This window comes from Tricharina praecox (assembly GCF_024521635.1).
Source record: "Tricharina praecox strain CBS 144465 chromosome Unknown BZA05scaffold_30, whole genome shotgun sequence".
Classification (NCBI taxonomy): domain Eukaryota; kingdom Fungi; phylum Ascomycota; class Pezizomycetes; order Pezizales; family Pyronemataceae; genus Tricharina; species Tricharina praecox.
In genome coordinates this window covers 36,631-57,682 of record NW_026250432.1, presented here as the reverse complement: position 1 = coordinate 57,682, position 21,052 = coordinate 36,631, and the positions used below count along the sequence as shown (strand labels likewise).

Sequence of the window (21,052 nt, the reverse complement as noted above, 5' to 3'; positions counted from 1 at the left end):
GTGCCGGTTTATTCTCCATTCCTCCAGTCGCCCACGTGCACACCTACCAGCAAATCCCGGAATGAGTGATGCGTGTCGAGTAATTCTCAACTAGCCATTCACTCATCTCCACAATCCACAATCCACAATCAAGAACCAGGAATAATAATAAAAAAGTGCATTAAAACAACTATCACTCTGAACATTCGCGACATGCACACGCTCCCCACCATCAAGGATACTTGCTCGGTCGACTGGCAATGTATTGCACAAGAAACCGAAGCTCATCCACTCCCCGTTCCCGTCCCCCATCCCAGACACGAGACGGAAGAAAAAGAAAAAAACAGAAGGAAAAAAAACAACCGACAAAGAATTGCAATCCGAGTCGATCCCATCCATTCCTCTTACAAAACGGTTCCCACCCACTCACCCACACACCCACGGACTCCCAAAGGTGCAGAGTAGGTACACGCGGGGATAAGGCAAAACAAGACCACGCAAAAACGACACAAAAACTGGAAAGATTCCCCCGCCCAAAGTATATGGCAGAAATGAAAACCTGGCGCCTGAAACATAAACATCTACATGAACAGTAAAGAATCACTCATGACCCCCCGGACCATGAAGCAAATCGAATTTACTTAGGAACATTGTAGGTGGATATCTTGCCGCTGGGCCTGGCGTTCTCGCCGAGAACCTTGGGATCGAGGGCACGGCCGAACTGGACCGCGTCATCCAGGATCTTGACGGTGACGGTACCCCGCTCGTCGAAGATGGCGGCAGCCTTGATGGTCTTGTCGTAGGGGCGCTTGAAGTAGTCGGGGGCACCACCTCCGCCCTTGTTGCCGGAGACAGCGCCCTGGGCGGCATGGTAGTGGGACTTGACGTAGTCGTGGGCGTCCTCCAGGACCTCGAACATGTCGAACTCGCCGCAGCCGGAGCCCCAGCAAGAGCACGAACCGTACTGAGCAGTGCGGGGGATCTTGGCGTTAAGAGCCCAGATGGAAGGCATATTCTGATTGAAGCTACCTGAGGTATCCCTGGGCATCTGGAACTCAAACATGAAGATCTTGTTCTTACCATCGAAACCACCTAGTATGTACGTGTCAGTATGGAGACGCTCACAAACAAAGTGACGGAGCGGGAAGCTTCTTACGATGAGCCGGAATGCCCGGACGGGAGTAACCACAGTCGCCATCACACTTCTCGTCGGAGAAAATCACGAACTCGGTGTTGGAAGGCATGGTGATATCGCTAAGGATCTGGGGCTTAGCGGAGCCGGACTTACAGTTCGGGCTCATGTAGGACAGCGAATTTCCCCAACAGCTGTAGTGGGGTATAATCAGTCGATAGTCCTTCAACAAGCGTGCACATGCAGGGATACGTACTGGTCGAAGACACCGGAGCCATCTCCGCCCTTGTGGTTCATGAAGACGAGTCCATCGGCAGTTCCCTTCTTGGAGTCGTAGTACGCAGTGCGGACCATATTCCCGGAAGCGGCCTTCCTGTGAGGCTTCCTGTGGCCATGTCCATGCTTCCTGTCGTTACGAGCATGCTTCTGGAGGTGGGTGGCACGCTTCGCTTTACGCTTACCCTGGGCTGAAGAGCTTGGGTAGTACACCGCAAACTGCTTGAGAGCTAATGGGCCACGAAAGTGCAGGGAGAGCTATTCGGGGAAAGATATTAGCGACCGAGTGATATCAAAGGATGTTGACGATTGAGAACGGTTATATACCTGCTCATCCAAAGGTGCCATAGCTCCGTTGTAGGCCTTAGGTTTCGTATCACACTTGCAAGTTGCAGCGTCCATGCGGGAGACATCATCGTACGTTCCGGATCCGCTGATGTCGTTATAGGCGATGCCCTGGACGGCCTCACAGTAGGAGATGGAGTTAATGGTCTTGCAACCATTGCCGTAGTTCTGGGCGGAGACTGTCGATCCCGCCGTCAGGAAAGCGAGAACGACCGAGAGGAGATTTGCGCAGTAACGCATTGTCGTTGTGAATCTTGTTGGTTTTCGTTTGGTTTTTGATTTGCAACGGGACTCTGAATGAGCAGGTGGTGACCGATAAAACCGAGACGATTGAACAGCAAAGGAGAGCTGCTACCAATTGGACTCGAAATGTGGACGAAGAGAGCGTGAGTGGGGGGGATTGTGTTTTGGTAGAGACCGTGGATGCTGCTTTGCCAAAGCTAGAAAGAGCGGACGGGAGGGTTTTATGGAGCTGGGGAGGAGAAGGAAGGAGCAAGAGTGGAGGGGGCCGGTGAAGTTGAAGGAAAGGAGTGAGCTCGCTCGTTCTGCCGAAAGCCCGAAGAAGCAAACATTTCGAGTGCGTAGTACCAAAGGTAGCGGACAGTGACCAGTGGACAGTGGACTGGTACCTGCAGCTGCTGCGAAAAGGGCCTGTCGACGATTGACGGCAGGCGGCATGATCCACACTTAGTCGGATGGCTAGAGTGGTCTGCCATCTAGGGTGCACATCAAGAGCACCCATGTTTCAGATCCGACAGTGAAGAAAATAGTTATCATACATGCAGAATCTACACTGCAGACGGCATCGGCTCGAAGACTCTTCAGGCCTGGGCGTTCTTTCGTGCACACATCCAACAGCACTTGGGCGGTTGGGGGGCCGCTAAGACAACAACAACAGCAACCGCAACAACAAAAGCAACACAACAGCAGCCACCGGCGCCTTACCGCAATGGTCGAGGTCAATTTCGATGGCGAAGAAACCTGCCATATGCGATGGTCCCCGTCGGTGCCATGAAACCGAGACCGATAACTATTCTACGACATGACCGCTACCCTCGAGAGAAAAGAAGCATGAATACCATTACTCTACTACCGGTAATACAGTATAAGCAAGAAGCATGTACCCACTCCAAACTCTACAAAGCAAAGAAGTTACATGGTGCGTGCACTGGGGAATTCAATCACGTGTGATGGCCTGTCAGGCCCTGCAGACCGTGATGATCACGGTCGAGCCCCTGGTTTTTCCAGAGTCCACGCACTAAACTGACCTCTAAGCGACATGCGACATCGCAGGGCTTGAATTGATTTTCGCCTTGGGAAAGAAGAAAAAAAGGCGCTTAAGCCACGGCTTCACTTGGGTATAAAGATTTTCGACTCTTTTCGATGATAGTCGGGCTGAATCCAAGCTAACAGACAAAATCATTTGTAGTCTTCTTCCTTCTCTCTCTCGCCTCCCTGGCAACCTCCGTGGACCGGCCGTCTTCCGCACCCGCGGAAAGCTTCACGCGATCCGCTCCCGACGTGTGGTGCCAACTTACTGGAGAAAGCCCACGGAACAGATTTGCTGTGCTGTGCGTATTGACATACGCGAGCATTCCTCGGCCTCGCAACCGTCTCTCAACTTTCCAGCCACGAAGCTTCCAAGTTCTCATTACAATTTGCGCAGCAGCAGCACAGCTTCCGATACTACGTATATGTAGACATTGTGTGACGTGATGTCGTCAGAGGTGGCTCTACTTTTATACTCTATAGTTACACTCTAGTTACGCTCTAGTTGCGCCCTCATCTCGGCCAGGCGCCCCGCACCACTGTCGTGCTTCGTGGGACCACAGTCCACCGGAGAATCAACGACGCAGAAGATAGGGGACCCCGGCACAGGCACAGGCACAGACGCCAGTTTGAGGTTCTCGCAAGAGAAATTGGGGAACTCATCGGGTTGGGCTAAGCTTTTGTACTCTATGTATATACTAGCATCACGCGCTGTTGCCGCACACAATACCGGTACAAAAGACGATTCATCATTCGGTCGGTGCTGGTGATTTTTACGAGTGAGCACCAGTGAGAATAGTTAAGGGTAGCTAAGGGTTAGGTTAGCCACGTCGTTATGCATCAGCAACACTCTCCAGAACTCGGATGGAGCCTCCGGCGTCCGGACGTTTGCTCGTTCAGATTTCCGTTCAGGATTCCGTTCTGGCACTCTGGCACTCTGGCACTCTGGCACTCTGGCACTCCACCAGCCTCCAGGTCGACAGACTGCACTACACTTCTCGATCTGGATATTCAGCCCAACGAAACAAGACTGAAGTAACGATGCGGTGTCTTGCCATTACCCAATCGGGTGGTGGCTGGCGACTGTTCGACTCACAGTTTGTAGTTTGTATGCGTACCGTGGATCTAGACACATCCTTCGCGACGACGACGACGGCAAGGACGTATTATTCCTCCCTCTTGCACATCAACAGTGAAGGGCAGAACGCCGCCTTGTTTCTGTCCTCGAAGTCAGGTTCGTTGTTGAAGTTCAGTATCAGGTTTTCACGAAAGCCACATTTGGTCCGTGCAGTGTGGACGGGATTGCACCAGCGGTACGGTATATATGGCTTTCTCGTGTTATTATATGTAGTGACGCTCGCATCCGTCTGACTGTTGTTGTTTTTGCATCTGGGCGCTGTGAGGAATACACATGGTACATACTTCATACTTCTGATAACTAAACCAATTAACCTTACAGATCATCCCAGAAGCAGCAGCTTCTCGCGATTCCTACAGGATTTCCTTAAGAGAAGAGAGAGATCTCCCCCAAAGTATCTGAAAAGTGGGCGTCCTCGGCTGGCCTGGACCCAACGCGCGAATGCATTGGGACATGGCCATAATGGACGAGAGCTTATATCCGTAAGGTATGAAGTGATCCGCCTCACAACTTTCCCTCCGAGATTGTAGAGATTATTGAGAGAAAATAGACCTTGGAAGAGCAACCACTTTGCGTGTCCCCGCGCCCGACATTACAATCCGTAGATGGTCGGTCTCTTGGGTTTACAGATGCTCAAGTACGTTTTCCCAGCCTCCTTCTCGCCAAAATTGTCGTGTCTTGCCTTCACAACGTGCCTCGCCTTCACAACGTCTCATCACCGTTCTTGCATCTCCAAAGCAGGTAGAAGTTACAACACTAATCTCAACCCGCGGCGAGAAATCCAAACATCACCAGAGCGAAGCACGCAATTCATTAGAATACCTTGATTACTCTAGACCATGGCATGTAACTTCGCTAAAAGTTTCCGGCACCCGCAAAACTCGCGGAAAAACTCTCGAGCTTCCGAGCTCAGCGTGTGCCGGCCGGGTTTAGCTTTAGTTTTGGATGGATATCACATGTCTAGACTGAGGACTCACTCGGCCTTCGAGTTTCAAGGCCGGCGGTCCCAGCGGAGTTTGCTCCACAACACCGAATTCTCATAATCCATTGCCCAGAGCTCCTCTATTCTACATACAGCTGGCCAGCTGTGCGTACGCGTCAACACCCAATCCATCGTGTTGAGAACTTGCCGGCAACCTAGTTTCTACTATCACCAAAAACGTGGTCAGCGAGCTTCTGGAGTATTCTACTTATTCTACTCCCCACTGCCCAGCATCAATAGGTACCGTATTTACGAGCTCTTAGTACTCGCAGGGGCTACGTATGCACGACATAGATATCGGTATACACATGGCACACGGAACGACAACCCGGGGGAGCTGATGTTGTGGATGGCGAAAACCAACCGCATGGAAAGCTCCATCCCGCTCTTCCGTCCTGTACCTACCGTAGTCCGTCCCCCCTCCGTCCGTCCGTCCGCCCGTCTGTCCACGTTGGTCGATCACCTATTACCGGTTACGCCACCCTCTTAGATCTCTCCGTGTTCCGGGCGTCGGCCCCCCATCCGTCGTCTCCACTTTAGATATACCTACAAGGTACGCGCACGGGTTAACTATCTCGCTCAACATGCACTTTCAAGCAATCCGGTATGCATCCTCGGATTTATCGGCAGCTCGAGACGTTTCGAATGTTTTTGTGATCGACAGATATGAGAAATGCGAGTGATTCAACATGATTGGCACTAAGCGTGCTACACGCTCCCGCCCAGGCAAGCTCCCTCTTCCTACATATGTCCCTCCCTCCCCTCGCCCCTATCCCGCTGTGAAGTGGGTGATTACTCCCACTCCCTACCGCATACAATGCCACACCGCCGTCTCCATCCACACCTTGGTATACTGCTGATGCAAGAACTCCATCCACGTGGGAATTGTCTCTGCGGTCTTTCCCAGACCCTGATAGAAGACACTCTCGAGGGCAAACTCGACACATCCCTCCTCGGGGATAACCTTCGCGCCCATCTCGAAGATGCCGTCGTTGGCCCTGACCCCGCGGGTCCTTGGCGACCCACCGCACCTCGTAACGATCCGCTCGGGCGTCTTCTCGATCACCTCGAAGTGGTCCGTGATCTGCGTGCCGACAGAGTAGTCCGACGCCGCCAGCTGCTCCGGCGCCCACAGCTGCCCCGCCGTTTCCGGGCCATGGTGCTTCCGCTCCAGCACGCGCCTCTGGATCTCGTAGCCTACCGAGCCACCACGTATTAACTCCGCCCCCCATCCCCCCATCCCTTCCCCTCCAAGCAGACATACCTTTCCCGCTCCAAATCCCCTTACAAAATTCCGTAACTAGCGCTCCCTCCTGCTCCAGCAGCTCAGGTCGTATCTTATCGAACCGTACACGGCGCACGCAGCGATCGCGCAGCATCGGGTTGCCGTGCGGATTGTACGTGCCCAGGTGTGCCGCCTTGAATGCGTCCGCCTCTGACAGCGACGTGAACTGCGACTTCCGTGTCAGCACTGCGAACGCCCCGACCGCACCGCACGTGCTGTAGAAGCCGCTCTTGAAGAGGAATTTGATGAGGCCCATTGTCGTCGTGGTGGTTGGTGATGGCGGGAGGGAGGGGGTGGGGAGGGGGAGGCGGGGAGGAGCGCTGAAGATGGTGGAGCTGAATGGAGCTGAGCTGTCAGACCGTATGGAGGTGGGGCTGCGGTCCTGCGGGCCTGCGGCGGCTAGCGTCGTTTGTGTCGCCAGGCCCTAGGATAGGGAGCTCTGGCCAGTCGGTACGCTCCGGAAGAGAGGAGAAGGTACTCTGGGTGGGCTAGGGTTACAGGACATGGCCTGTTCGTGTGGAGACATCGGTCGTTCCCACGGCGGGAACTTTATCGTGGGCGCTTTGCTGTACGGTGCTCAAAGGATCTGTTTCCTCTGCCCGTCAGCGTTCAGGGACAGCCCAACAGGCTTCGGAGCTGAAGGGCAAATGTTGTGAAGGTGGTCAATGAGACGATATCGACCTTGAAACCGAACCGTCGGTGGAATACAGGGCTCACTACGTGTCGAGTGATACAATGCCGTTGTATATTGAGTGATAATGAGACGATGGGAAACCATCCCGACAACCCGCCCTGGTGCATACCAAATAGCGAAGTCTCGTCGTAGACCGTAGTGGTCTTGTACGGCAGTGTTTACACACACCCAGATAATAGGTTTTGAGATAGCATATGATAGGGGATATAACATATAGGTACTATGGGAAGAAGAGGTATTGCATGCATTACTGATTGTGCGCCAAAGCCAACAAACGCCCACTCGCTCACGAACTCCACGCCTTCCTAAACGCCGCAAGCACCTCCTTGGGGTCCTCCTCGACCTCCTTCTTTCCCAACCTGACCTGCAACCACTTCTCCAAATCCTTCCAGAAGGCCTCCTGTTCGAGCAGCCTAACACATTCCTTCTCCGCCGGCGGCGGGGAGGCAACGGGGGTAGGAGCCGCCGACGCCCCGCCACCAGCCATCAACATCGCCGTGATCGTCGCCTCCTCGCCATCCGCAAAGCCCAGCTCGGAGAGCGTCTTGACGTCGGACAACGGCTTTCCCTTCAGAAGCAGCTTGAGCTTGGAGGGGTCGGCGCTCCCGGGAAGCGACGCGCAGTATTTCGCCTTTAGTGTCGCAACGGTCGTGGAGAGCGAAGTGCCCGCGAGGGTCAGCGGCGCCAACGCTGGGTTCGGCCGCAGCGGTTTGAGCGTGAGCGTTACTAGACGGCAGGCCTGTTAGCTATGGTTTCATGTGTGGGAATGGGCGTGAAGACGGACCGCTGGCGCTTGTGCTGTGCGTAATACGTTGGCGCTTCGCTTTCTCGGGGTGTGTACGCGGCAGGGTGTACTTCGGGGGTTAGCTATGGGATGTAGTTAACGGGAGAGTATTGCATACGGGATTGCGAGCAGGGAGCTTTCGGGGATCTTCAACGTAGTCCGGAGTCAGGCGAATAGGGCGCTGGGCCAGCATCGAGAGGAAGGACTTTGTATAGCTGAGCTCCGTCATTTTGGGCGGTGTAGAAGGAGTTGTAGGTGGTGGCTTCTGTGTGGGATGAAGATGGAGCAGCTGAGAAGTGGTGAGGATGATGGCGGGGAATCTATGCGGGACGATTAGATTAGATAACTGTGTCGGCTAGCTCTCTGATAAACCCCGCTAAGCAGCGATGAGTTAGACCAAACAGGCGACCCCTGCAAGTTCCGCGCAAAAAAAGTTGATTTTGGTTTCTCTACAAAGTGCTGCTGTGTCTGCTGGTCAATCGAACCAGACCATATACCCACGAACCCACCACGCTCCCCCCACCACCAAATTACACACACAATGGGTCCCGGACGCTCGAGACAACATCAAGGACCTCCGGAGTCACTCCAGGAGGCTAAGTTCGGCACCAAGAAGAGAAAGGGCCGTGGTTTCAACGCGGACGATGCACCTGCGAAGAAGAGGAAGGAGGCCGCAAAGAAGGGAAAGCCTACAGCGGCGGCGGGAAAACCGAAGGTGTCGCAGCCAAGAGCTGCTGCCAGGAAGCCAGAACCCAAGCCGAAGCCCGCTGCTGCTCCTGCCGCGGAGGATGAGTTTGACCTGGTGTCCGAGGACGACTCCGATGCCGATGCGACACCCGAAGACAAGCTGGGAGACGACTTCCTTGACGGCGGAGAATCCGACTCGGACGTCTACGACTCGGGTGACGAAGCGCCGCGCCCGCTGTTCTCGGACGACGAGGACGAGTCCGATGCGGAGGAGAAGTTGACGGCTGCCAACATCGCTGGTCTGTCGCGGAAACTCGACATGCAGAAGGCGATTGAGGAGGCGGAGGCGGCGGCAGAACTCGCTGAGTCGCAGATGCAGACAAATATTGCGGAGGATAAGCCGCGCATTCTGGGCAACGCTGGAGAGGACGACGAGGGAATGTCGATGGCTCCCCCGGACATCACCTTGCTGCGCACACGAATCACCGATACTATCCGTGTGCTGGAGGACCACAAGAACCTAGGGGAGGAGGGACGGTCGAGGACGGAGTACACTGAGCAGTTGTTGAAGGATGTCTGCGAATACTACGGTTACTCGCCGTTCATGGCCGAGAAACTTTACCAGCTCTTCTCTCCCGCCGAGGCGTTCTCGTTCTTCGAGGCCAACGAGAAGCAGAGGCCATTGGTGATCCGAACGAACACGCTCAAGACTGCGCGCAGAGAGCTCGCCCAGGCGCTCATCAACCGCGGTGTCACCCTCGAGCCCGTCGGAAAATGGTCGAAGGTCGGACTACAGGTCTTCGAGTCCAGCGTCCCCCTCGGAGCCACTCCCGAGTACCTCGCTGGCCACTACATCCTCCAGGCCGCCTCGTCTTTCCTCCCCGTCATGGCACTTGCCCCCCAGATCAACGAGCGAGTCCTCGACATGGCCGCTGCGCCCGGTGGAAAAACAACCTACATCTCCGCCCTAATGAAGAACACCGGCTGTGTCTTCGCCAACGATCCCAGCCGCGACCGTGCCCGTGGTCTGATCGGTAACATCCACCGCCTGGGTGTCAAGAACACTGTCGTCTGCAACTACGACGCCCGCGAGTTTCCCAAAGTCATCGGCGGCTTCGACCGCGTCCTCCTCGACGCGCCATGCTCCGGAACAGGCGTTATCTCCAAGGATCCCAGTGTCAAGACCAACAAGGACGAGAAGGATTTCATGGTCCTGCCGCACCTGCAGAAGCAGCTGCTGCTCTGCGCAATCGACAGTGTCGACCACTCGTCGAGCACAGGCGGCTACATCGTGTACTCGACGTGTTCCGTCACTGTCGAGGAGAACGAAGCCGTCGTCGACTACGCGCTCAGGAAGCGACCAAATGTCAAGCTCGTCGAGACCGGATTGACATTTGGAACCCCCGGGTTCACGAGCTTCCGCGGAAAGCAGTTCAACGATAAGCTGAAGTGGACTAAGAGATTCTACCCCCACATGTACAACGTCGACGGTTTCTTCGTCGCCAAGTTCAAGAAGGTCGGCCCGACGGTGCAGGCGAAGGTCGCCAAGGATGGCGAGGTCGCCGCTGATGTCATGGATGTCGACACCGAGGATGATGAATCTGGTGAGGCTGTTGCATTCGATGAGGAGGCGGATAAGGAGTTTGCCGTGAAGGCGGAGAGGAAGATGTTGAAGAGGAAGGGTATTAACCCTGATGCTAAGCTGGCGGACAAGAAGGACGAGAAGATTGTGGAGACGATTGTGGAGACGATTGTGGAGAAGAAGGAGGAGGAGAAGAAGGAGGAGAAGAAGGAGAAAGCGAAGAACAAGAAGGGAAAGAACGAGAAGAAGGCCGAGAAGGCAGAGGAGAAGAAGGAGGAGGACAAGGAGGTTGAGAAGGCTACGAAGGAGGTTGAGAAGCTGAAGGTAGTAGAGAAGGAGGTCAAGAAGGCAGAGAAGGCAGTAGAGGAAGCCAAGGAGACAACAGAGGTTAAGAAGGTGGCCAAGGCGAAGGGCAAGAAGCAAACCAAAGCGAAGAAAGAGAAGAAGTAGGATTCAAGTAATTAAAAGTTGTTTCTTCGGGCGTTTGTGTATTTACTTTACCTATATCTACCGTTACTTTTTCTGGCATGGTTTTAGTGGATCTGTTCTTTGGAGATCATTATATTCACCGTCAGTCGGCATGCATGGTCTGAGTGAAACCAGAATGTGATCTTCTCTACTTGCCCGCCCGTAATTGCTCTATCGTACACCATGTTTTTGTCTAGACTATCGACCGGAACTCCACGGTATATGCACGGCATAAATGATATCAGACTCCAGCCGACCCATATCAGCCAATTGCACACCCCCTCCCTACCCAGCCCGCCCCCACCGCTCCTACGTCGGAACGATCTTCAACACCTCCCTCGCCCGCTTCTCGAATGCATCCACCATGACACCGGCCACCTTCGGCGCCACCGCTCCACCGACGGCCGCATAGAGCGGATTGGCAAACGCAAACTCGATGTGCAAACTCACGTCTCCCCCATGTCCGTCATCGGAATCTTTGATCTCCCATCTAGCCTTCAATTGTTTAAACAGCGGGTTCTGGCTTGCATCCGCCTGGACGCTGAGGCGCTCGGGTATACACGTCACACGGCTCCGGAACGTCTCGTCGAATGCCCCCCAGCCCACGCGGAGATCGGCTTCGGTCGGTGTGTTGGTGTCGGGGCAGCGCGACGTGATGCGGGAGCCTAGGCAGTAGGGGAGGTACTCGTGGTAGGCGTCGATGTCGCTGATGAGGCGGTAGAGTGCTGCCGGTGGGTGCGGCAGGCGTCGGGAAGCCGTGAAGCGTTGGGGACTCGCCGTAGGAAGGTCGAAGAATGTGCGCCGGCTGCACGGCCGCAGCGGTCGGAGGAGCGGTCGGAGGGGCACGGCGAGGGACATGGTGTTGACCTAACGAGCGGTTGGAGTGGCGCGCGGCCTCTGTTTTTTTTTTTTGACGGGCGGGCGGCGGAGATGATGCAGACGTGTGATGATAGCCCTAACCCAGGTTTTCTGCGTCCGGGAGATGTCCCGAAAACCGATGTCCGCCGAGTCGACGGATTGGGCGAGCCGTCCGCCGCTTGCACAAGCTTTTTCGTCCGCTCATCCTCTTCCCCCGCCAAGCTACGATGCAACAATCCCGAGTTTTTGGGCGATGAGCGGTTGCTTCCTGCTCGGTCGTATGCTAATGCCATTCGTTTCTTCTGGAGGCGTACCTACCCCACTTCCCCGCCGCCCTCGCGACGGAAAGCGCGCACTGAGTCCACTGAGTCCGTCACATGGAATTAGATCGCTGACCGATGCGCAGTGATGTCACCCCACAAAGCGCAGACACCACCTATCTACGATCACCATCAACGTCTCGGCGCCCGTTACCCTGCAGAGGCCAATCTACTCTATTCACCCGCGGCAAGCGTATGTAGAGTGCCGACCGTCCGCTGTCTTTTCAGATTATCTATCGGATCGCTTTCGGTCGAGACTGCGGGATTGAGGATTGATTGATCCGCCCAGACTTGAATGTATGTGCCGCGGTTGAAGCGGCGGGAAAGACTCCGATAGAGTACTCCACCCTGAATTTAGGCTCTGTGCCGACGCCGGTGCTAAAGAATGGTGTCGACATCTTGCATGATGTGGCTGCTGGCTGGCTGGCTGGCTGGGCTGGGCTCTGGGATGAATGTGAGGTGGGAGGGACGAGCAAATGTTGTGGAGAAGAAGGTGGGAGGGAAGCGGGAGTGTTGTGGAGAAAGATGAATGAGGGCTGGCAGGCAATGAAGGGAAGTGGCATGGTTTGTTCCCAAACTGGAAATAAATGTGGAATAAAATAGACGCAGTTAACCCATCCATGATCCGACATCGCCCCCAAAGTCCAAAGTTACATATTTAGGTACTTAACTTCCTGTGATCTAATCCCCCACCACACACACACGTCCCACCACTACTTACCTACTCGACGGGCTAGGTTCGGTTCATTAGCGACCTTCACACAACCTGGAGTCAGATCGACCAACGACGGACGACAGACCAACGACGACCGCCGACCGACCACCGAGCCCAAGAACTCCAGACCGTCTCAGACAGACTGCCAGAAATACGGACGTCACCTCTACAATCTACATACTCCCAGCCTCCCACACCCCGCCTTCCCCCCGCACCCACACCCGCGTTACGGTCAATGCCACTCCTCCCCGAGTCGTGATTAAGATGTCAGAACCCGCGCCCGGCGCCCACCCGCCCAGCCCCGCGCGGCCATGCCCTGTGCGGCCCTCATCCTATCTGCGGCCGCAGCAACGGGCCCCAGCTGCGACTCCATCTCCGCCGTCGCCGCCGCAACAGCCGCCAGCGGAACTAAGTGCTGTTGATAGGGAGCAGGCTGAGGGACTGGTATGCATGCATGCTCTCCGTGTACCCCGTGTACCCCCGAAGGGACAGATGGCTGATGGATGGATGGGCGGGAACAGAATGCCATCCGAGAATTCCTCAAGATCCGTACCAGCTATGATGTGCTGCCGGTTAGCTTTCGGCTGATAGTGCTGGATACGGGACTGCTAGTCAAGAAAAGTCTCCTCATCCTGGTGCAGAATGGTATGCTATGCTTCAACTCTTTCTACTGCGGGGGGCACTGATGCTGATGCTGATGGTGGTGGGAAGGTATCGTTTCGGCGCCCCTGTGGAACTCAAAGACCTCGGCGTTCGCGGGGCTCCTCACCTCCACGGACTACATCAACGTGGTGCAGTACTACTGGCAGAACCCCGACAAGCTGAGTCAAATCGACGGGTTCCGGCTCGACAGCCTGCGGGGTACGTGTCCCCGTCCATCTTCCGGGGTTGGGTTGGGGTAGCCACTGACGTCCGTAGAAATCGAGCAAGCCATCGGCACGACTCAGATCGAGACTGTATCTGTCAACCCGATGGTGCCCTTATTCGACGCGTGCCGGCGGATGCTGCGCAGCCGGGCGCGGCGCATCCCGCTAATTGACATCGACGACGAGACGCAGCAGGAGATGGTGGTGTCGGTGCTCACGCAGTTCCGCATCCTGAAGTTTATCGCGTTCAATGTGCGCGAGACCCGGCAGCTACGGAAGCCCCTGCGCGAGATCGGGATCATGACTGAGAAGGATATCGCTACCGCCATGATGGATACCCCCGTCATCACCGTCATACATTTGCTCGTCCAGAGGGATATCAGTAGTGTGCCCATTGTCGATGCTAATGGTACCGTTACCTTGACTTTAACCCCCTGCGAGCCCTCGCCCTCGCTACATACAACAGTAGGCTGATCCGCGCGAATCCACAGGCATCCTCTTGAACATCTACGAATCAGTCGACGTCCTAACGCTGATCAAGGGCGGTAGCTATCAAGACCTATCACTAAGCGTAGGCGAAGCGTTACTGCGACGTCCCGACGTAACTATCCCCCCACTCCCCCCCCTCCCTCCCTCTCCCCTCTCTTCTCTTACTAATACACCTTCCGCCCCAGGACTTCTCGGGTGTACATACGTGCTCTCTCAACGACAGTCTGGACGCAATATTCGACACGATACGGCGCTCGCGCGTGCACCGGCTCATGGTCGTCGAGCCCGACGGAAGGCTCATGGGCGTGTTGACGCTGAGTGATATTTTGCAGTATATTCTGTTTAGCGGGGAGTAATAGGGTTGTATGGGTGGATAGATGAGGTGTGGTGTCGGCGGCGTATATGATAATGCCTGTGGAAGTGGGGGATGGCGGGATGGGGGATGGGTGGGTGGGGGGTATTTGGATGTGGCTTTTGGCTTGTCTTGTCTTGTTTGCTTGGGGTGTTGGCGTTTATTGTTTTTCTTCTTTTCTTCTTTCTTTTCATCGTTTCGTCGCTTTTTACTTGGGTGATACAATTGAGCCAGTGAACCGACAGTTTTTTCGCATTACGATCACATCACATCATGGGGGATCACTCGTCTTCGGGAAAACAGTACGCAGAATACACCGGTATAAATCCCCCCGACAAAGCTAAGGCATCACGACAACAGCAAAGTAAAGCGAGACATGAAACAGGTTTTTTGAACAGTCCCGCCTCGGAACGCACGAAGCCACGTAGCACATTATGGAAAGATGAGATGAGATGAGACGATCTGCCTACTCCTCGTCACCAATCTTGGGGGCGAGATAGAACCTGACGAATCCGTGTTCCATCTTGTACCTATCACACACAACCACATGCATCAGCACAGCACTCCCTCCACTCATAGGGGACATACTCAATCAACAGCGGAATCTCATTGCTTAGCGACAGGGTAACGGTATTCGACAGGCCGGAGGCCTTGCAGAAGTTGACCAGGTACTTGAGCGAGAAGGTGAGGGCGACGGGCTCCTGCAGGTCGATGGTCGTGCCCAGCTCCGGCTTGTCGACGTTCGCGTTCTGCCGCAGTGTTACCGCGCCACTACCGATGTCGCCGGTGCAGCTGAACTTGATGCCTTCCTTGTTGGCCTCGATGGATACTGGCAGGTAGCACGTGTTAGTGATGGCGGGGGGACGAGGGGAAGGGGGAAATGTACCAGACTCGGAGATCTGTATCAGGTCCCTACAGATCCTCTGGAACTCGGCGCTGGGGAGGGTGACCGTGGCACCGTATTCCGTCTCGGGAATACCGAGGTGTTCCTGATCGATATCCATAAGTTTGATATCATACTCGCTGATACGATCATTTTCCGTATTCTCGAAGACCAGACTGAGGACATCGGGAGCATCCTCCGCCTTGAGCGTGAGAATATCCTCGTTCTGCGCAGCGCGTAGCACCTTCTGTAGCGAGCCCAGGTTGATCCCCAGCGCGATGTTGCGGTCGCACCGGAATAGGTTAAACCCCTCCGTCTTCAGGTGCATGGCGACTAAAGCCACGTGGCTGTTGTCCATCGCTTGCAACGCGATCCCGCTGTCGTTGCAGTCGAAGTTGCAGTCTTGAACTAGGTCTTTGATCGCGTCTACGACCTTCTTCAGGACCGTGGCTTGTTCGAGGCGCGCTTCGAGCACTGGAAGAGAGAGACATGGTCAGTCAATGCTTCTTCCGTAGTTGGGGGAAGGACGGCAGACTCTTGACGGTTGGGGGTGCTTGTTTGTGGTGGTGTTTGGGGTGGTGGTGGTAGTAGTGCGAGGATTAGGTGGTCAACCGACTGCACGAATAAAAATACATTAGCACTCCTCCACACATAATACCCATTCCATCTCCAGGGAGATCGAAATCACGGCGTACATTAGGTGGTAGAGAGGTTGATTGATAGATGTAGGTAGTGTCGCAAGTGAGTGTTGTTGATGGATGGAGGGAAGGAAAGGAAGAGGTGGAAGGGGGGTTGGAGGGCGACGCGGAAAGTATTAGCACCAACGCGCCAAAAACGAATCAACGCGTGCGTTTCGTTAAAACTGCCAAGCCACGTGCACAGACCACTTCTCATCACTCACAACTGAAAATGGATACGATGACTTCTGCACCATTTGCATAGCATATGGTATGGGCTTCTATGATACAGACGATTACATCGGCAGACTGAACAGACAAACGAAACGGAAGCAAGGAAAAGAATAGCTATTATGCCAACAGAAAGGACGAGGATAAGGAATCGATTGTTCAAAGGGGAATCAAAATGAAATAAACGCTCAACAAGACAAAAAGAAGAAAAGAAAAGAAAAAAACGCTGCGAAGCTAAGACAGACAAATAGATTGCACCGCACGATACGGTCAACTTTCTAGTTCGTATAAACGTGAACGGAGAAAGAAGGGGAAAAATGGAACAGAAAGAAAATGAACAGAAAGAGAGCGTAAGAAAATGGGGATGAGGAAACCAAAATTAAAACCACAATTCCGGGCGGAAGAGAAAACGTTAAAATTTTAGAAATATGAGGAAAGCAATAGGGAAATATGTGGTCGGAATATAGAGTGATAGAGTATCGTATGTAGAGTAAAAGAAGTAAAGAATAGTATCACCTCCCGTCCTCCCTCCGCTCCCCCTCCCCAGGGAAAATCAAACGTAAATCCCCTTTCCATTACAACGTAGACTACTCACTCTCTCAAGCACGGTGGGTGGCACCCTCAGCGGTCAACTGGGCCACACGAGCCTTGATCCTGGCAACTCTCGACTCAATTGCTTCGGGAGTCAGCAGGTCATCATCACCACGCAATGCTTGAGAGGAGGAAAACCTACTCTCCTCTCCACTGGTCTCGCCTTCATCCATGCTTGCTCGGGTATCGGTGTTTGTGGTGGTGGTAGTGGTGGTGGCAGAGTCATCCTGCACCTTGGCCTGCGCCTTGGCCCTATCCGCCGCGTTCTTCCTGATCTGCGCCCAGCGGTCCTGGATTGGCTCGGGGGAGCCGGGGGCCGACATGTCCGAAACCGCTTCGTCGTCGTTGATCATAGCGGGGTGGATAGAGTCACCGATGTCGGAGTCATCGGGGGAATCGTCAGGAACGAACGCGGGCTCGTCGAGAGGACCCTGGTCGAAAGATGCGAAGGCATTTTTTGAGAGGGCTGGGTGTTCTTCGACGGGCGGGGCAGGGTACGCGGGTGCAGTCTCCTTCATCGATGGCTCCTGTTCTGACGACATCTTTGGCTCGGGAGTCGGGGGGGCCGAGGCCTGTGGCGTCTTAGACTCAACAGGGGAACGGCTCCTTCTCAGGGAGTTCTTGCGGCCGACCTCCGCCACTGGAACTGCGAGCTGCTGTGAAGCCGGGGCCCCCAACGGAGACAGGACGGTTCCCTCCGCCTTCATGCCAAACATAGCTCGAAGGCGGGAGACCTTCTTGTTCGACTTATCGGATGTGGGGGCCACAGGATGCACCGGGGTGGGACTCATGGACATTCGTTTGTTGATGGCGGGAGACGAGCGTCCACTGTTGGCAGGTGGAGCGACGGCGGTGCCAGGTGCGATAGTAATGTTCGCAGGAGCAGCCAATTTCCGAGGGGGCTCAGCCTCGATGGGCGCGATCATGCTCTTCACCGGAATGGATGTCGTCGAAGATGCAGGCGCCGGTGCAGGCAGGGAGGTCTCCGCCTGCGGTTTAGCCACAGGAGCGGTTTCTTCCCTCGGAAGGGCAGGGAGAGCCCGGTCCGTGTCGACCTGAGGCTTCTTCTCTGGTGGCGGGACACCCTTGATGTATGCATCTCGCAGGTTGTCACGATCGTATCGGTTCGCCCACTTCATGGCCGGCGTGGCTTCGGACATGATGACTGGTTGCAGGGTAAACACGCTGTTGGTCTTCGCATCTGTCGCATGTTCGCGCGGCCTATTACGCCTCAAGTGCGAAAACTCTGCATCCGACTGTTGCTGTCGTAGAGCTGCAGCCGCTGCCTGAATCTTCGCCGTCTGGTCCGGGCCGATGTTGGTTCTGCTCGAGGTGTGCAGCGATGCATTGAAAGGTTTTAGTGACTGCTGGGTAGGCACTTCGGGTGTGCTGAGCGACTTCCTCCTCAGCCTAGTCCTCTTGGTCCATTTCCTATCCTTCTTGGTCACCACAGGAGCCTCCGCCATTGTTGCGGCGCCGCGGATTTTCTCCTACAGACAAGTCAGCAGGGCGTTCAGTCGTGTCGGGGGTGCAAACGGTACGTGCCTCAACCACCAACCACTTGGCACCTTGCACCGTAGTCTCGACCAGCGCGCAACGACCAAAAACGGCTTTTCGGAGCGCAGTCTCCTCTCCGGCCAAACTCGACATCCAAACCCACCAAAACACGTCATCAACCGACATCGGGGTGATGCTTTCCAACTCGCCAGGCTCCAGAATCTGCATCCTCCGGTTCGACTGCGAGCTCTTGAGACGATCCGCAGTGTCGATGGGCGGGAGGACCTTGTCCGGAGGCAGGAGATGCGGAGCTGGAGCATTGCTGATCTCGCGATCGCCAAAGCCAGCATCCATGAAGTCTGCCCACGATGGAGTCATCGGCCGCGCAACCTCGGCGAATTCCTCTCTCTCGAGGGGACTAGATGGTGTCGTGGCTGGTGGCTGGTGAGATTGGGACGAAATGCGACGGCTGAATGTTTCCGAGTGGAGAGCATCATCCTCCGAGTCCTCGGACTCGGCCTCCGTCAGTCCAGCGAATCCCAGGTCCTGGAACCTGGACCAGGACTGATCCTGAAGCCCGTTCGATGCTCTGCTGGCGGAAGATTGACCGTGACTAGACGCGGAGATGCATTTCAACACACGTCTGCACTCGTCCGTAAGAGCTCGGATGGGGTCGTCGAAATCGGTGAACACCTTCAATGCACGATCGCTGTGATTGTAATGGAGATTCTTGGCCCTCCTCAGCAACGCAAAGGGAGAGGGCGAGACTTTGTCGACGGTTATGACGACTCTCACTGTGCGGGTCTGCAACTGTTGGGGTGTCACGGGTGGGTAGTCCACGGACGCAAGCAGCGCTCTCAGCGAGGTTGGCAACAATGAAACACTTCTGCTGGGATCTGCAGGCGAAAGCGACCTCATATAGGCAAAGAAAAGATGACAGGTTGCATCCGCGGCGCTCGTCCATGAAGTGTAACCGCCCTCGAATCCATAACCCGTATCAGTGTGCTCGAAGGCCCACCAACCCGCCAACCTCGACAGTTTGAGTCCACCCAGACCGTTGTGCTTGCCATTGGCGGCGACGGCTGAGAGTAGGTCGAAGTAATCAAAGATTATATTGGACCGGGCCTCGGACTCGGCACTGATCGGGATGAATGTGGCGAAAGAGTCTCGAGCCATGCTCGAATCTAAAAAAATAAAGCTCAGCCTTAACTCTAACTTTAAAACCTTAAACCGACGACTCGGGAGCTTTGTATTCCGGTAAGCTCCCCCAGTCGTCTGTGTCTCGGCCGAGGATACGGGCAAAAATCTTACCAACTTCGCCCTAGAAGACAGTCAGTCACCACAACAAAAAAACAAAAAACCCCCCAAACTGCTCGCTTTCCCGCTTCTTCTGCTTACCTGACGGAACATCTCATACACCTCCCACGTGACTACACCTCCCGGCAGCCTGCTCCAGCACCATTTCAAAGCGCTGCAGAGAACGTCGGGATCGGTGAGTCGTAACTCCTGTTGCAGGTAGGGGCCCGTAAGCTGGCCATTTGTCGGGCTGAAGAAATTGCGGATGAACGATCGAGCGGCGCACGGGTCGGTGTTGGGGCGATATGGCAGGAGGAGGAAGGGAGTCGACAAGCCTGTTCAAATCCACACATAATCTGTCATCAGCACTTCACTTCTTTCTACAGCAATTTTCAAAAAAAAATCCCCCCAAATTTCCCCTCTGTTTGTCCAATTTTCCAGCTTTGGTTTTTTTTCTTTCAGGAAGGAAATTGACTGGATTTGATCCACGCACCCCTCGATTTCACTTCAGCAGTACACACGCGCAGCAGCTCCTGGACCTCGATCGGCGACACCTCCGTCCTCAGCCATCCATCGGTCCATTTGGGAACCGATGGTTGATCGGGAACAGGAGTTTGATTCTGTGACCTCTTCGCGTTTGCGTCCCTTTTGAACACACGGTTCAGGAATGCCGGCATTGAATGGGGGGGCTTGGTCAAGGCGGGCAATGACGATCGATGACGGGGGATGCGGCGACTGGCAGGACGTCTTAGTGCTGAAATGCGGGTGCCGACGTGCGTGCAGATAGGCGTTTAAGGGCGTCTTTTTTTGTCGTCGGTCGCGTGGGGCACAAGCGAGCCTGGCAGTCGGGTTTGGAAGTAACGGGGGGGGAGGGGGGGAGTAGTCGTGGTGCCTGCGGATCTGAATCGAGAAGTAGTGATGATGGTTGGCAGCAGGGAGGTACGAAGGTACAAAGGATGTCGTGTAGATGGACAGCAGAAGGCAATGTACTGTGCGTGTATTCGAACGAAAGTGCTTGGGTATGGCTGTGAAGTGAGGTGCGAATGGGAGTTGGCAGCGAGCTCCAGATCCTAGCAATTGGAAGGATCGCTGTGGTGGGTAGAAGGCGAAACGAAGGCCAGCTGGGTTAGGGAGGGAGAATGGGAAGGAAGGAAGGACGGAAGGGAGGGAGTTTCTTTTCGAGTTCGCGACTGAGCAGACAGGGCAGCAGTTACAGGTCGTGCTCGGTGATTGGCTGGCTGCGATCGGAGCTGTCGGTGCCCTTTCCAGGTTATGCCTGTTAGCAATTTTTCGACGTCCACCTCTGGAGAACGCGTCCGTCCCTCGCCCTCTCTCTTTCTTTCTCCTCTCACTCTATCTCTCACGGATTGGGTGACTGACTAGCGACGCAATAACTAGAAGCAAAACTCCGATGTTGAAGAAAACAAGGAACAAAGACTCGGGACGCGCGAGATCGAAGTGGGAGTGAAGGTAAAAAAGATCAAGTGAAGGTTGTCGGATCAATCTGATTTGATTGATGTGTTGGCGAGGACAGGCGAGCGATGAGATGATTCAAAGGAGCGTGAGCGCGGGCCGTGCAGTACGATGATGTATGCGGTATGGATGGTGCATATACGTAGTATGTAGGACGTAAACGGTAGGTGAAAGTGAAGGAAT

General features: G+C 54.9%; 8 protein-coding genes across 8 annotated transcripts; 2 read left to right on the top strand and 6 right to left on the bottom strand.

The window, feature by feature from the left end:
- Positions 1-595: 595 nt before the first annotated feature.
- BZA05DRAFT_171163 (putative TOS1-like glycosyl hydrolase-domain-containing protein) lies at positions 596-2,084 on the bottom strand. Its single transcript, XM_051479200.1, has 4 exons — positions 1,715-2,084; positions 1,368-1,645; positions 1,136-1,305; positions 596-1,071 (listed from the first exon to the last, which is right to left on the bottom strand). Exons 1-4 carry the CDS (start codon positions 1,970-1,972, stop codon positions 617-619), a joined length of 1,161 nt encoding a protein of 386 aa, XP_051335882.1. The 5' UTR covers positions 1,973-2,084; the 3' UTR covers positions 596-616.
- A 3,581-nt stretch (positions 2,085-5,665) lies between these two features.
- On the bottom strand, positions 5,666-6,928 carry BZA05DRAFT_378620 (uncharacterized protein). The gene is made up of 2 exons (XM_051481862.1): positions 6,386-6,928; positions 5,666-6,318 (listed from the first exon to the last, which is right to left on the bottom strand). The coding sequence occupies exons 1-2, from the start codon at positions 6,660-6,662 to the stop codon at positions 5,927-5,929; spliced, it is 669 nt and encodes a 222-aa protein (XP_051335881.1). The 5' UTR covers positions 6,663-6,928; the 3' UTR covers positions 5,666-5,926.
- Positions 6,929-7,146: 218 nt separating this feature from the next.
- BZA05DRAFT_409472 (uncharacterized protein) lies at positions 7,147-8,183 on the bottom strand. Its single transcript, XM_051484802.1, has 3 exons — positions 8,003-8,183; positions 7,885-7,954; positions 7,147-7,826 (listed from the first exon to the last, which is right to left on the bottom strand). Exons 1-3 carry the CDS (start codon positions 8,111-8,113, stop codon positions 7,387-7,389), a joined length of 621 nt encoding a protein of 206 aa, XP_051335880.1. The 5' UTR covers positions 8,114-8,183; the 3' UTR covers positions 7,147-7,386.
- Positions 8,184-8,352: 169 nt separating this feature from the next.
- Positions 8,353-10,693, top strand: BZA05DRAFT_409471 (NOL1/NOP2/sun family-domain-containing protein). Its single transcript, XM_051484801.1, has one exon. The coding sequence runs from the start codon at positions 8,426-8,428 to the stop codon at positions 10,601-10,603; it is 2,178 nt and encodes a 725-aa protein (XP_051335879.1). The 5' UTR covers positions 8,353-8,425; the 3' UTR covers positions 10,604-10,693.
- A 48-nt stretch (positions 10,694-10,741) lies between these two features.
- Positions 10,742-11,756, bottom strand: BZA05DRAFT_171077 (polyketide cyclase/dehydrase and lipid transporter). The gene has a single exon (XM_051479198.1). It carries the CDS (start codon positions 11,477-11,479, stop codon positions 10,931-10,933), a length of 549 nt encoding a protein of 182 aa, XP_051335878.1. The 5' UTR covers positions 11,480-11,756; the 3' UTR covers positions 10,742-10,930.
- Positions 11,757-12,642: 886 nt separating this feature from the next.
- Positions 12,643-14,304, top strand: BZA05DRAFT_171113 (uncharacterized protein). The gene is made up of 6 exons (XM_051479199.1): positions 12,643-12,958; positions 13,036-13,159; positions 13,226-13,375; positions 13,433-13,789; positions 13,872-13,981; positions 14,055-14,304. Exons 1-6 carry the CDS (start codon positions 12,779-12,781, stop codon positions 14,223-14,225), a joined length of 1,092 nt encoding a protein of 363 aa, XP_051335877.1. The 5' UTR covers positions 12,643-12,778; the 3' UTR covers positions 14,226-14,304.
- Positions 14,305-14,501: 197 nt separating this feature from the next.
- BZA05DRAFT_378611 (proliferating cell nuclear antigen, N-terminal domain-containing protein) lies at positions 14,502-15,926 on the bottom strand. The gene is made up of 5 exons (XM_051481861.1): positions 15,800-15,926; positions 15,640-15,719; positions 15,108-15,578; positions 14,810-15,050; positions 14,502-14,751 (listed from the first exon to the last, which is right to left on the bottom strand). Coding segments are annotated over exons 2-5 (777 nt in total). The 5' UTR covers positions 15,641-15,719; positions 15,800-15,926; the 3' UTR covers positions 14,502-14,687.
- Positions 15,927-16,370: 444 nt separating this feature from the next.
- Positions 16,371-20,304, bottom strand: BZA05DRAFT_171038 (uncharacterized protein). Its single transcript, XM_051479197.1, has 6 exons — positions 19,890-20,304; positions 19,499-19,731; positions 19,412-19,421; positions 18,149-19,284; positions 16,746-18,093; positions 16,371-16,688 (listed from the first exon to the last, which is right to left on the bottom strand). The coding sequence occupies exons 1-6, from the start codon at positions 20,071-20,073 to the stop codon at positions 16,612-16,614; spliced, it is 2,988 nt and encodes a 995-aa protein (XP_051335875.1). The 5' UTR covers positions 20,074-20,304; the 3' UTR covers positions 16,371-16,611.
- Between the last annotated feature and the right edge of the window lie 748 nt (positions 20,305-21,052).